Source organism: Cyprinus carpio, chromosome A24 (assembly GCF_018340385.1).
Source record: "Cyprinus carpio isolate SPL01 chromosome A24, ASM1834038v1, whole genome shotgun sequence".
NCBI classification, from domain to species: domain Eukaryota; kingdom Metazoa; phylum Chordata; class Actinopteri; order Cypriniformes; family Cyprinidae; genus Cyprinus; species Cyprinus carpio.
The window spans coordinates 5,990,609-6,005,915 of NC_056595.1; the positions used below are offsets into that span (position 1 = coordinate 5,990,609).

Below are 15,307 nucleotides of genomic sequence, written 5' to 3' on the forward strand. Positions count from 1 at the left end.
TAATAAAGTTTAAGCAAATTTACATTTTTAGGTGAACTATTCCTTTAAGCCAGTGACGTTCAGACATGTCTACACACATTAGCGGGAGCCGGATAGCTCAGTTCTTCAGAACATACAGAAGTTTTCTCTATTGCCTTCTGACCCTTTCGTCAGATTTGCCAAACAAGGGTCAGCTACATAAGCATTTCAAGCATATTATGGCTTTAAAAGAGCACCACAGATCACTTAAGCGAACGCTAAGATATTAACGTATATTAAAAAATGTTATTCATACGACCTCCAAAAATTGGGGAGTTCCTGATTTATTCCCATTAAGGTTCAAACCCCAAATATGGGCTCTTTTCTGCTAAACATGCCATAAATCAGATTCAAGCAGAAATCTCCTGTGCTGTACTCATCAGTACATCCTACACACTGCTACAGTAGTAATGACAGTCAGCAGCTATGTGCGCAAAACATGAATGATACTGTATATACTCAACATGATTAAGTTATTGTAATTACAAGTTATTGTAATGCCCTTAATAATGGATTTCTAATAACAGGATTTTCATAACTACTATGAAAATTTGACTTTTAATCATCGAAATCGGGTATTTCTAGCAAACTGTTACCTTAAAAAAAACAATAAGTACCAAAAAGCTTGTGATAAGCTGCATCGCCGTACATTGACTCTGTCTTTCAATTCGCTAATTCTTAGAGTTGTCATCATAGTGCAAAAGCAGGAGTTAGGGATCACGGGACAGGCTGGGAAACACCCTCCTCCTCCTAAATGTGTAACACGGCTCTCCTCTGGGTCTCCAGAGATGTCGAACCATCAGTCGATTCCTTTCAGTTGATTCTTCTGCAACAAGATGATCCAATCTTTAACATTCCTGTCATCACATACAAATTTACAATAAATTTTTTTTAGCTCCCAATATGATCATATATTTTGTAATGTGTGATCAATACTTATAAACCTATATTCAAACTACATAGCAGTATGCAAAACAGTAAGCAGTGTATAACAGTTGTTTCAAACAGTATTAAAGGAGTAGTTCACACAATCCCAGTCCATCAATTCATGTCTTGTGAAGTTAAAGATGTATATTTGCAATAAATGAATCCATAATTAAGATGTTTTAACTTCAGATTGTTGCTTCTGGCTAAAATATGAGTGAATTATCCATAATATTGCTTTCTCAAGTGAAAAAGTCTCGTCTGAATCAGAGGAGAAATATGCAGATCAAAAACCATTTACTATTGGAAAAAAGTCCAAAACAGTTCTTAAAAAAAACCTAATCTGTGGATTTTGATGTGAGAGGACAACAGGGGATGGACTTCTTCGAATATGGATTATGGACTAGAGAAATGACAAATCAGAGTTAAAATGCCTTGATGGATTTGTTTTTTGTTTTGTACAAACACACAGCTTTTCACTTCATAATACATTAAATGATGGACTGGATTACTTCTGGATTATTGTAATGTTTTTATCAGCTGTTTGGACTCTCACTCTGACGGCACCCATTCACTGCAGAAGATTGGTGAGCAAATTTGAAGGAACAAACTCATCTACATCATGGATGACCAGAGAGCGATTTTTATTTTTGGGTGAACTATTCCTTTAATTTATGTGCCAAAATATGTGTGTGTGTGTGTATATAATATTTTTGTGGAAACTGTGATATATATTTTTAGGATTCTTTGTTGAATAGAATAGCATCCTTGCTGTATAAAAGTATTTATTTCTTAAAAAAAAAACACTAACCCCAAACGTCTTAAGCAGTAGTGTATATACTTCTAAAATAAAAAGAATAGTATCTTAGCAGCACACAGTGCTTACCTTCTCCTGCGCTGCACATACAGACGGATGAGCCACTGCACCACAAACGGCCAGATGACCGCAAAGGCCACAGTTCCTGGAGACACATCAAAAGGCCACCAGAATGGCTTCTGGAAAGTGTAAATAATGAAAATAATAAGTCAGCACTCAGTGTATGGCAATGGCATTTGACACATCCAAAGAGACTTACACTGCTTTCAGGGTATATATTTTATCAGCTCATGCATTCACTGGGAATCCAACCCTGTTTGAGCTACAGGTATGCTCTCCTTTTAATTCCTGAAACTCTTTAAAACATCCCATCAATCAGTTTATTAAAATGACTTTACCTTCTTTGTTTTATTTGCAGGTGGTGATAAGTAGTCTGACGGCAGCGCTAAGGATCGGGCCTGAGAAGTTGCACATGACCAAGCAAAAATGTAATATTTCATATTTAAACAGTGTTATATGTCGTGCTGTGTGAAAAGTGACGGTTTGTAACCTGTGAGGCTGTGAGAGCTTCCAGCGTGTGTAGCCTCTCTAGGACACTCTGCATGTCGTCCTGCAGTCTGGCCAGAGCACAGATGATCTGTTCGTTTAGATTATCCGTTACAGATCCATCTGCCCCCCAGCGCTCCCCATCTCCCCCGCTGCCCTGCTGCGGCCCCGCTGACCTGGAGCCAAAGCCAGGTGACTTGGACCCTGACACACAGGAAAAGCAGCTGCAATATGTGCAAACAGCTCAAAGATTCATTAACAGATTAATGAAACAAAGATTCCAGAAAAATAATTTACTTGAGTATTCCAGCTGCCTTTCAAAACCTAGAGCATTTCAAGTTAACATACTGTATGTGCACTCACAATGCATAGGTCATATTTTGTCAAGAAAGTGTAAATATTTAGTGTAAATATATTTCATCCAAAACTGACTATTTTACCCAATATTTGTATGTGCACCCTGTAGTTGTTAAAGTTGCAAAGTGTAATATTTACAACGATCTATTTACAGAAATGCAATATAATATACATAACTATGTTTTCAGAGGTGTATAAAGACCTTTCTTAATGAACCGTTATGTTTTTATTACCTTAGACTGAGCAGTTTCCATTTACATACACCGCGGGTCCCCCTTACATGGAACTGAGCAATTCGCAACCTAACCGCTAGATGGCGCTAAAAATTACACACTGCACCTTTAACATCAGTACGCGCATGTATGCATAAAAACCGAAATATGATTTGGGCAGAACAGAAGCAATAGTAGCCAATAGAAGCAAGCTAGCAAGGTTTTGAAACAGAGCTCGTATATGATTGCTGTGGTTTGTACCTCTTTCCCTCCTGACCACAGAACTGTTACTTCTATTCACAGGAAGTCCATGTCTCTGAGAACCTCCTCTGCTGCTCCACCCGTCTTCTCCGCCGTGCTGTACTCCTTCCTCCCGTCCCAGCAGTTCCTCTTGTGGTCTGATCTCTCCTGTCGAGGATAGTGTGCTGTGGCTCTCCTCTGCCACGTCCAGTGAGCGGCTGACGTGTAGCTCAGATCCCTGGAGACCAGGAACAAAAGCACATGCTCTTTGGGAAACCATTGCAGAGTAATGATGTGGTCATGCGAATCTGACCAACAGAAAGCTGCTTGGTTTGAAAGTGACTTCTGTATGAGCTGTGCTTCATACATCAATACACTACTGACAACAGTCCTTTTTAGGCAACAACATTTTGCCTGTAATTTCACTCATGTGACTGCACCTTAAAGGGATAGTTCTCCCAAAATTTTTATTATTTTATTATTTTCTCATGCTCAAGTTTTTCTAAACCTGTATGAATTTCTTTCTTCTGCTGAACACAAAAGATGATGTTTGTAACCAAACAGTTTGTGGTCCCCATTGACTTCCATGGTATTTTATAGTATCTTACCTTCCCAGCATCAAGTCATTTTTGGATCAGATATCATGTAAGCATAAACTGAAATCTACTTACTTCTTCACCACAAAACTGGTCGACGGAGTCACAGTACACCTCGCTGTCTGAATCACTGGCCACATGCTGAGAACTGGACATGTCTTCTGTTTCATATATATATATATAAAGAGAGTGATTCAGATTTAGTTGGTGAATTATTACCCCCAATGTCCTTGTCCTCACCTCTGATGTGTCCATTGAGCTCACTGATGTCTCTGTTGTGGTTAATGCTTTCAGAGTCTTCTTCTGACTCCTGCCTGTTCAGATCAGACTTAGACTCGTGCGTTCCATTGGTAAGGAGTTTATGTTGGCCGATACTGCCATTAGATACTGGTTCTTTAGGTCTCCCCGCAGAAGCCCTTTTCTTCGGTTGTGAGGCTAAAAACACCAAGCATGTATTATTAATACACGTGTTATAAAGGACATTTTAGTGGTGCTTACCAATGCAAAACTGCTCATGATACTGTATGGTTGCTAAGGCATGGCTAGGTAGTTGCTAGGGTGTTCTGGGTGGTTTGTAGGTGTACTGTGCAAAGCCAAAATAGAATCTAGAATTAGTTTCTAGATATGTTTTATGTCCCTCCTTCAGTGCATGACTATTCAAGACTATTCAACTCAAAAGTTTTTGGGTGGAAATGGTCCATTGCGTATTGTCAGTTGCAATTTACACAGAAGTCACTTTAAAACCGGGCAGCTTTCTGTTGATCAGTTTGGTGAATTTGCATAATCAACTTAAACCTGTTGCAAAGTCTGCGTGAGGAAAGACTCTACAGCAATAATGACATTTACCTTTTTTCACCTCTTTAACCTCCTCTTCTTCATCTTCCTCCTCATTATCATCTTCTCCGTCTTCCATGTCTGTTGATTTAGTCTTTGGAGTTTCTACTGTTTTGACGGGGTAACTGTCCAGGCTTCCATTCATCTCCATTGTCCTGATGATGCTTTTTGTCACACTTTTGGGTGGTGACGTTAGCATGCTCCCAAAGCCTGGAGACAATGACAATACGCATGTAAGATGATGCACTGAGGATACGTTCTGAAACTTAATATGCACACTTTCTAAAAGGTCTGTTCTTTCAGGATTATTTCACAAAAACTTAAGCTGTACCGGTAACACTACAACCCTATAGAGAACCCGGAAATCTATGCTAGTAACAGCAGTGAGTGAACAACTAAGGCAGCAAGGGAAACACCTGGACTAAGGGCGCAGAGCACTGGGAGAACACACTGCTATTCACTTGCCTTCAAGTTGCCTAGCAAATCTTTCCAAGCGGGCTGAACGCGAAACAAAGGGGTAATTAGTTAATTAAGGTTAACAAGATTTTATAGTTATTTACAGCACATGCACACACTACAGTTAAGGTAGTGGCTCAGTAAGAGTGTTATGCTCAGCAAGGCTACATTTATTTTATCAATAAAAATCTAAACTTTAATATTGTGAAATACAATTACAATTTCAAATAACTGTTGCAATATATGTCAAAATGTAATTTAGCTGGATTTTCAGCATCAGAAATCATTGTAATATGCTGACTTGAAGCATTCTTGCTGAATAAAAAAATAAAATAAAAGAAAAAACATAAGGAAATGTGATGTAAGTATATGAATTACTTCCTAACTACATTTTTGTCCTTACGTCAATGTAATTATTAAAGACTAGACTTTTCATCTTTTTAGACAAATTGTTTGTTTAATGTGACATTTAATTTCACTTTTTACGACTTGATTTCTGTTTAATTCGAGCTGATGCTATAACTACGACTTCATTACTTTAGATTTATTAAAAGCTTAACATTTTAAGGATATTTCTTACAAAGAAAGTCATATTTAAATCCAAATTCAAGAGCATAAAAAGGTTTTTTTTCTTCATTAAAGATTATATTATTAATTTAGGTTTTTAAGTTTGTTAGTTTATTTATTAGTTTATTTATTCTAATTTATTGAGATGCACCTGTATGTGTGTGTGTGTGTGTATATATATACACATATATTTTTTTTTTCATTACAATTAACCAAATTTTCCCTTAAACATTCTCAATACTATTAATGCATCATAACTGAATGCTAAAAATGTGTAATTCAAAAAAAAAAATAAAAAAAAAATAAAAAAAAAATATATACAGCATAAGTTTAAAATATATTATTATTAAACTTAGCAATTTAAATATAAAATATTATCTTTAAAAAAATATTTAGATTTTTGGGCAAATTGCAACTTCTGTGAGATTCACTGAGAGGGCACTGTTGTTCAGATTACCTGTGCTCAACTCGGACACTTGCGTTATCTTTTTCTTTTCATCAACGAGCTCATAGAACGGACCAATGACCCGCAGAAGCTCCTCCACCTCATTTGTTACAGGCATACTTTCCAGGATCTATTCAGCAAATTTAAAACTAAGTTTAACAAACCATTAAATTAAATACAACATTTTCAAACACTGCAAAAAAAATCTGGAACATTATACCAGTTTCAAATCTTCCACATAGGCCGCCATCGCCTCCTCCTTTGGCATTTCCCCAAGAGAATTCCACGCATCCCTAAAATGCAAGCAGGAAAGTTCAACAAGAACTCTGTTCTGATAAGCTTGTCAACACTGATGTTGTCATCTCACAGTCAACTGAAACTCTAGCAGCGGTTTGCACATTTCAAAACAACTCTCAGATACATGTATAAAAGATAGAAGAACAAAAATAGTATGAAGCATAGTAAAATGGTCTGTGTGGAAAACTGATTTTTTGAACCATCTGACTCTAGGGTTACATAGTAAAATGGTCTGTGTGGAAAAACAACGATATAAATAAATAAATAAAAATTTATATTATCAAAAATTATATATAAATATATATATATATATATGTATATATAATATATGACACACATGTTATTTATATATAAATATATATATATATATATATATATATATATATATGTATATATATAATATATATAAGTACAAATGCAGAACTTTCAGTTGCCGTATTTACTAATAATACAAATCTGACGTGTTACTGATACTGATCTGTTATCTCAATGAACTTTCAACGGTTCACTTTCAATCAGTTATGCAGACCGGTCTAAAGGGTGTAAACTCATTTAAAGGGGAAGTGTGTCATTTTTGCATTACTAGTGGCAACAAATGGAACTGCAAAAATATTTACTATTTTCAAACACTACCCTTGTTTGCCATTGGTTTAACAAGTAGTTGGACCCTTTTCACAAGACTGTGATGATGTGTTTCAACGGTCATCAGCATCGTTAATCCTTTTTTTTAATATGCATGACCATTTATAACACTATACTTTGTTTATTTTATTACCTTTGCGTCAAATTACAAAAAAAAAAATAAATAAAATGCTGCCAGGGTGTTTCTAATACAGTCTCTATGGGAGTGACGATAAATTTGACATTGTTCTCTCTGCCGTTATCAGTCTTTCTCCAATTTATTTATTTTTTTTTTCCTTTTTTTGAAAGTCATGAAAACACTATCATTGAGTCAAATTGTAATGCAAAAAAAATATATATTTGTGGTAGTTTCACATTCACTGCTATAGAAGTTTACCCAACTATGACGACTTCTGCTGCTGAGAAACCAGGAAATGTGAAAAAGGTCCATTGGTTGAGCCATAATCTAACGTGACAAATGATTTGGAAATGCTTACATTGTTTGCACTCTTTAGAACGTCAACTACTTTTATTAAACTGGGATATGAGAGACAGTTCTAAAAGTGAAAAAATACACCACTTTTAAAGAACTAACAACACTCATAAATAAACCTTTCTTCATGAATTCACAAATCTGGACATTTAGCAGGTTCAATACCATTTGGCCTTTCCAACGGGGTCCCAGAATCCTGGACGGGGAATGTTACAGGGGCCCTGTGTTGCTTGCTTGTAGTAGCTATAAAATTTCAGCATCATGTCATTGGAAGGCCGAAATGAACCTGGAGGGGGAAAAATTCAATATTTTTATATTATAGAATTGTATACATCAAGAAATGTTTCATATTTGAGATTTTAAATATCTATCTATCTATCTATCTATCTATCTATCTATCTATCTTCAATAGATTTGTTGATTTCTCAAATTTAATATTTTGGTAGAAATCCTAAGAAGATCCAGCTTAATAGGTTTAGCCTAATTTATTTAAGATTTCATTTAAACCAGTAAGATTTTGTTTGATTAATGCCTGAATTTATAAGGATTCATATACACACACACACTCGAAAATATACATTTTTAAGCATCTCTTATGTTGTTTCAAATAATCTTAGGTCATAATGCACTATAAAGTCATGAAAATAATTATTTAAAATATTCTTAAGTGTTTCACAAACAATAAATAACATATTTGTTTGGGAGTAAACAAATACAAATTTTCCTTTTTGGGTGAACTATTCCAGAAATTCCATTAACATATCTTTATTATCTCTTGCATGTTGTCATATGTAATTGATCAAGGCTAGTGGCACACGAGTTAGTTCAGCACATAAACCCGGCTCAATATAATGTAGGCGAATCGCGTTGACCGTGAAAAACCGGTGATAATTTGTTATTTTTTTATTATTATTATGAAACTGTAGCGATCAAATGAAAGTAGGTGAGGGGTCGTGTGCACTGCTGCAATATAACATCATCATAAAAACGTCTGCTAAAAGACTAAATGTAAATGTAATATAACACACAATACATTGTCTAAATGACTGTGACATTTACTCACCGTTTGAAGGTAAATTCTGGATCACTTTGACAGCAGCATTGAACCTCTGCTCGTAGACTAGTTTGATGTCACCCTCCATCATGACAATCTAACCGCTACAGCGAGATCGGGATCAAACCTGCCAGCAAAGTTATACAAAATAATAATCGGTTGATGTAATATGCATGTTCCTAGCAATTTTTCAGTTACAGTAAACCTAAGCCGCACGTTACAAGTTAACGAGACTGTTTATGATTCCAAAAGAAGTAAACAAAGTAAAAAACAATCGACAAATCCTGAAGGACAAACAAGACATGAGTGCAGTGCAGTGAAGAGAATTCAATGTAATATTCCTAGATCAAATTGCATTAGAAATGATCGAAACGATGTTAAAACAAGCACGAGCATTTGATACTTTACCATTTGCTGCTCTACCTGCTTTACTGGAGACTACGACCTCATGAATACCTGACAGCCAACATACGAAAGCCTTCCTCAGGTGTTAACAGGGAATTGTAGTTCCTTTAGAGAACGACGCTGCCGTTAAGTCTTGCAACAACGACATTTAAATCCTACAAATACTATAATTCTTTATCTACACGCGTAACATCCTGGGTAATGTAGTTCACCGAGGTAAGCTTACCCAAGGGAGTTTATGGCATAAAAACCTTCTCTGACTTCGAACTTTGAAAACGGCCAGCAATATTTTGACGCATATTTCTAACGAAACGCGCGCTTAATCCTTTCCTGCGCAATAGACGAAGAGGCAACTCTGTAACACTTAATGGAACACATCAAAGCGTTGCGTCCCTCGTTCCTGGATGTAGTGTAACACTACAACTCCCAACGTTCCATTCGTTCTGCAACAAATGTATCAGCTGATAGGTGACGCCTGTGGTGAAAGCGAGGCGATGGGAAGTCTGGCCCATTTCCTAGAATCGGTTCGTTCGATCAGTTCATTCCAACGAACCGTTTAAAGGAAACGATTCTCTGTTTCTTTTGCGTCCTTACGCAATTACGTCACCGCGCGTCCCTGGCATCCTGGCAAGTGAAGCCTAATATATTTGTTTACAGATATTTTCTCGATTATGTATAGGTAAAACAGAATTAATTAAACTACTAATTTTAATTTACATCTCAAGGTTTTGAAGATTTTAATATTATTTTGTTGTTATTGTTATTATTATTATTATAAACAACTATTTTTCGCATGCATGTTGATAAAACTCTCATATAATCAAGTCGCCAATACATTTCCAGTATGTCGTATATTCCTGCTACTCAGTTCACTCCAAAACTCGTACTACGGTTATCCGTTCATAATCCGGCTCAATGCGAGTCGCACATGTTTCGGTTCAATGATTCAGTGAGTCGTTAACTCGAGAAAAGCTCCTCCGATTCAGTCTGATATACGAATCGTTCAGACCAGTTTTGTGAACTGATTGATTCATTACAAAGATTCGACTCAAAGGAACGATTCCGACATCACTGGTCTAGGGCTGAGCTTGAGCTCTCAATCAAATCCCAGAGACGAGGAGTAAGGAAGCTCTGTGGAGACATGTAAGATGGCAGAGCTGCAGATGTTACTAGAGGAAGAGATTCCAGCCGGTAAACGAGCTCTCGTGGAGAGTTATCAGAACCTTACGAGGGTCGCGGACTACTGCGAGAATAATTATGTTCAGGTAAGCACGCGCGTGTCTCCAGCACTGCTACGGGGATCGGACAGGAAATGTGGTTGTAAAATGGAAAAGCAGGGATGAGCCGCTTGTGGGAGAACATTCTGAGCGATCTTTTAGAAAGCTTGATCTTCGTTAATTGGTTTGTTGATAAGATGTGTGATCGTTTGGGGATTTGAGGGTGTGTCTGGGTACTGTTTAACTTACACATATGAAGTTTTGTTGATATCTACCAGAATTGTCTCAAACTTCAGAAAGGAGGACGTGAGCGTTGTTTGGTCTTCAGAACGATACTTTTCTATCTGTGTCTTCTTGACGATACATTTTATCTTAAGCTTGAAGAGAGAAATGAATTTTGTCATGGGAACATGACCGATAATATAATTGAGTTAAAATCATGTTTTAGTAGATCACTCACTGTTTATTGGATCTGCTTCCTCAAAGTGCTGTTTGTGAACTGAAGGGATTTTTTTTTTTCACCAGAAAGAGAGAAAAAACTTTTAAAATATATCTTTTCGATTTTTTTTTTTTCACATATGAAACAGATTGTTACAGTCTTTTGCAGGCTGTTAAAAATATCAAAGTATATCAAACTGTTAATATTTCAAGCCTTTTGTACTACTAGTCAGTAATTTGATATATAAATATAAAAAAATACACTTTTATACTAATATATATATATATATATATATATATGTATATGTATGTATGTATGTATGTATGTATATATATATATGTATGTATGTATATATGTATGTATGTATGTATATATATGTATATATATATGTGTATATATATGTATATGTTTTTAATATTTAGGCTTTATTATTTAAGTTTGTTTTATTTCATTTTCATTCATATAATAAAAAGGTTTGCAAGTAATTGCTTTTAAATATGTATTTATTTTTATTAATTTATTTAATTCCATTTTATTTTGTTTGTAATAATTATTTTGTAATAATTAATTATTTTTTAAAACTAAAATAATATCTATTTTTCATTTGAAAGAACATGCCTTCATAAAAAATGTAAGTAAAAATAAATATGTACAAAAAAAAAAAAACATGTATTATATGTGTTTATGATCTTGTTTATTTTATTATCTTATTATTTGTTTGTATAGACTATTTATCAGTATGAAATATATATCTGGAATTTTGCTATGCACAGATTTGCAATGACAAAGCTAACTACTAGAAATGATCCTCCTCTGTCTAGAGAGTGCAGCCTATAGGAACATTTTAAGAGAAAGTGAAATACTCTGTGTGCAAACATCTGACGCGAACACTTAACCCCTGTCTCTCTAACCTATAGTTCTCTCAAGACACAAAACACCTGTTAGAAGTGCCTTAGACTGAGCCACGGATGAGATCTGCTGCACTAAAACAGCCATTAAAAATGTTTGATTACGTTCTAATTCCTTAAGAAAAAGTTGCTTGACAGGTAGCGCAACATTTGTTCGAAAAGCGGGTCCGTCAGGTTTGATGTAAAATGGCAACTCTTTCCTCCGCATGACCGAGCACGCATTGAGCCGCACCGATACTACTGATGTGTGTGAAAGCACAGGTGGGTGAGTTGGGTGGGATATCACTGCGTCTTGTGTTCAAGTCCCGGCTTGACAGTACGGCCTGCAGGCTTTTTTTCCACCTTGTCTATTCTCTCTCTACATCATGCCTGAGCGCAGGATGAAGGCACTTCCTGTGAATGACTGTGTCGCTGTGATGATGCAGCAGCAGATGGTGGGAGTGGGTCTGTGTAACCAGGACAGCCACTGCCCCACTTTCTCATGTTCTCCGTGTGTGTGTTCGAGAGAGAGAGAGAGGGAGGGGCATGTGAAGCACGGAAGGAGTGCCGTGAAGTCGATCGTCTCCTCCAGGGCCAGGACTGCTGTTTCTAGCCTGCTTGTGGAAATGTTGATCTTTCTCGTTCTGGATTTAATTACAGATGACATCCAGAGACTTTGTTTTACCCAGAATTTAAAGAATGTGTCAAAGGAATAGTTGATTTACTCACTGTCATGCTGTTCCAAACCCATATAACTTTCCTTTTACAGTGGAACATGGAAAGGAGAAGTTTGGCAGAATGGTATTTTCTGATTTTATACAATAAAAGTAGACCATGGCTAATGGCAGTCAAACTGTAAAAAGCACAATTTGTATGTCAAAAAGACAAAAACGTAGCATAAAAGTATTCAGCGGTGGGGACAGTGCTCAAATCAAATCAAGCGATTGAGTACAAGTTCAGATACCCTAATATCACTCCAGTAAAACTACAATTTTCTTTTAAATTTCACTTGAGTACTTGAATTTGAAAGTACTAGATTTTCTTCTTTTACATTTTTTTTTTTAAGTACTTGATTTTTTTTCTACTTATGTATTAAAAGTACAGGTTGATGTACCAAGTTTATCATTTATTCATACACCGTTAAAACATTAAACATCAGTATACTAAAATATTTGTTACCGATAACTCAAGCTAGTGAATAACAAAATGTTATGTGGCTGGGATAATGCATGGATATTAATTTGCATTATTTATATCTTGCACCGTGCACTTTGTGACATACAAACAACATAAAATGGACATACACAGTTCTCCCTTTTACAGCAGATTTTGTTGACAACTAACTGACAGTCATGTCTGAAATTTTTATTTACAATAATCAATACTAGGGCTGGGCGATATATCGCATGTGATTGTCACGCGCATTTTGTCAGTAAAGCCGGACAAGTTACGCAATATCGCGTTCATTATCAAAGGCGATTCATCTGCGATAATGAATGCGATATTGTGCAGCTTGTCAGTGATCTACTGCTCTGTATATTAAATGCCGCTCCATCTGAAAGCAGGTGATGGCGATTTAGCGGAAATCAGGGAACCGGCTTTACTGACGAAATGCGCGTGACAATCACATGCGATATATCGCCCAGCCCTAATCAATGCTCTACTATAGACTGATATATTGTAATGTAGGCAACTTTTGCACCATCAGATGTGCGGACATTCATGGTCCGAGAATCTCCCCCTTTTCTGTTCATTCAGAGTCAGACGTTATCTTTGAATCAGTGAGTTGTCGACTCAGTACAGCTGCAATCAGATCAGTTCAATTTGTGAATGAATCGTTCACTGCAGTTTGCAGACAGATTCACTGAAAATAATCCACTCTTCAGCGAGTGTCAATTTCTTCAGCTCAAAATAACAAGGAAGTATGTGTTGTCAAGTATGTATGTATGGAAGTATGTCAAAATCTAAAAATATACATAAAAAATTATGCGAAATAGAGATACTTTTTGCTGTCCAACACTGAAAGTGCTCCATATGATTCATAAGCAATATTCCAGATTTAATGAATCGTACGATAGCTTTGTGAGGAACGGACAAAAATTGATTGAAAGATTTATACATGGAATTGTGCGGCTGTCCCAGAGTTGTTGTATGGAAATGAGCAGCTTGGACTATCTTCTAAACTTCTCATTTTGTGTCCCATGGAAGAAACAAAGACATCAGTGTTTACATTTGAAATGGCATGAGAGTGAGCAAATGATGACAACACTTTAATTTATTTAACTTATGGAACTTTTCCTTTGAGACGTTTACATTTAAGGTTTATGGAAATGCAAGTTGCATCGCTTTATCCAAGCCTTAAAGTTAAATCTTTTAATGTTTCTGTTTAAAATACACCAGAGCCCAATTTGCATGTTTGTCCAGCAGCTGTTCCTCTTTTGGAATGCAAGACAGCATGCTACTGAAATCTCTGTGGACAGGTTGGGTTCTGACAAGGATGCATTAATGAACAGAAGCCACCTGGCTTAGCAGCACCATTGCTATGTGCACAGATGTGTAATGGATACAAATGTTTAGTGAGGAAAGTGCTCTGATACTAAACGTATTGATGTTTCCAGCAGTCATTCTTCGCTGGTTTTCTGTTGAGTTTAGGTGCCCTGCTTATTTAGCGTGGCCTTCTCAATGGCACTGCATGACTCAAGCACTGACTTCAGCAAACCAAGTGAACTGCAGACTAGGAGTTTCCATATAATAGGAGAAGTGTGAAGATTGCTTCCCACCGTTTCAGCGTGGCTTCTCTGTGGAGGATGTTGGTATTGTGTTCAGAACAATAAGTCTGATTTTATTGTGATATGAAAGGCCTACACCAGAATTTCAGAAAAGACGGTTATAATTAAGAGACACTGAAAATTTAGCATTAGATAGTGTATATAATATACAGTGTATTGATATTTTGGAAATATGTTGTATCAACCACTGGTCAACCACTGAAGCACAACCAGTCGGCTTGCAAAACAGTGCTATGAGAATATTCAGAGTTCTCACTGATAAGAGTTGTAAAACACTTTTTACAATCAGACTGAGGTCATGTGTATCTAAGCTTTTCTAATCTAGCTGTTTGTCCTGTGGCCTTCATAGGTGTGGCCTGTTTCTCTTTGAATGAGTCAGTGAGTCTGAAAAAGGGTGGTTCCATCTAGGATAGATTCATGCCATATCATGGGCACTGTCCTTCTCAGCCTGCGCTTTACTTTTGCAGAGCTTAGATGCCTATTTATAATACCTTTCTCATTTGGTACTTGATTATCAAGCCAGACCACACAAACTTTGACTGTTTTTGACTGATTTATGTTGCACAAACATCAACTACACTAAGCTAACAGGGAAGTCGTGGCCTAATGGTTAGAGAGTTTGACTCCTAACCCTTAGGTTGTGGGTTCGAGTCTCGGGCCGGCAATACCAAGACTGAGGTGTCCTTGAGCAAGGCACTGAATCCCCAACTGCTCCCTGGGTGCCGCAGCATAAATGGCTGCCCACTGCTCCGGGTGTGTGTTCACGGTGTGTGTGTGTTCACTGCTGTGTGTGTGCACTTTGGATGGGTTAAATGCAGAGCATGAATTCCAAGTATGGGTCACCATACTTGGCTGTATGTCACGTCACTTTCACTTTCACTAAACTTGTTTTGAGAAACATGATCAATAAAAGAATGACTTACACTTCATTGAGTGTGCTGAGTTAGTAACCGCTCTTATGGATTCATTCAGTGAAGGATTCGTACTGGTGACACCTGAGTTTGTGAGTTTTATTGAGTGATTCATTAAAAGAATAAACTTGTAAGTTAACAGTCATTTGCTTGTGAATCGGCGTACACCCTAAACCTAACCA

General features: G+C 36.6%; 2 protein-coding genes across 15 annotated transcripts in view; one reads left to right on the forward strand and one right to left on the reverse strand.

Moving 5' to 3' along the window:
• LOC109087964 (acyl-CoA-binding domain-containing protein 5A-like) lies at nucleotides 1–9,468 on the reverse strand. 5 transcript variants are annotated; one of them, XM_042714098.1, is made up of 13 exons: nucleotides 8,901–9,468; nucleotides 8,487–8,604; nucleotides 7,589–7,709; nucleotides 6,233–6,305; nucleotides 6,025–6,142; nucleotides 4,557–4,754; nucleotides 3,951–4,145; nucleotides 3,786–3,871; nucleotides 3,136–3,352; nucleotides 2,310–2,509; nucleotides 2,158–2,217; nucleotides 1,829–1,938; nucleotides 1–875 (listed from the first exon to the last, which is right to left on the reverse strand). In XM_042714098.1, exons 2-13 carry the CDS (start codon nucleotides 8,566–8,568, stop codon nucleotides 818–820), a joined length of 1,518 nt encoding a protein of 505 aa, XP_042570032.1. In that variant the 5' UTR covers nucleotides 8,569–8,604; nucleotides 8,901–9,468; the 3' UTR covers nucleotides 1–817. The 5 variants fall into 5 exon arrangements, with proteins under 5 accessions (XP_042570032.1, XP_042570033.1, XP_042570034.1 ...); XM_042714099.1 differs by having other exon boundaries at nucleotides 3,786–3,868; nucleotides 8,886–9,468; XM_042714100.1 differs by having other exon boundaries at nucleotides 1–844; nucleotides 8,886–9,468.
• Nucleotides 9,469–9,876: 408 nt separating this feature from the next.
• Nucleotides 9,877–15,307, forward strand: part of abi1a (abl-interactor 1a) — a 60,093-nt gene continuing 54,662 nt past the window's right edge. For all 10 annotated transcript variants that reach the window (XM_042714087.1, XM_042714089.1, XM_042714094.1 and 7 more), the window contains exon 1: nucleotides 9,877–10,147. In XM_042714087.1, coding sequence (XP_042570021.1) covers nucleotides 10,031–10,147 — 117 coding nt within the window. In that variant the 5' untranslated portion in view covers nucleotides 9,877–10,030. The remainder of the gene's footprint in view (nucleotides 10,148–15,307) is intronic.

Excerpts from the sequence above, each read along its gene's own strand:
- LOC109087964 (XM_042714098.1), bottom strand. The coding sequence starts at position 8,568 with ATGATGGAGGGTGACATCAAACTAGTCTACGAGCAGAGGTTCAATGCT. Across the intron at positions 6,143-6,232 it reads ATGTGGAAGATTTGAAACTG|ATCCTGGAAAGTATGCCTGT; the intron begins GTATAATGTTCC and ends TTTGCTGAATAG. Across the intron at positions 4,755-6,024 it reads AGTGTCCGAGTTGAGCACAG|GCTTTGGGAGCATGCTAACG; the intron begins GTAATCTGAACA and ends CATTGTCTCCAG.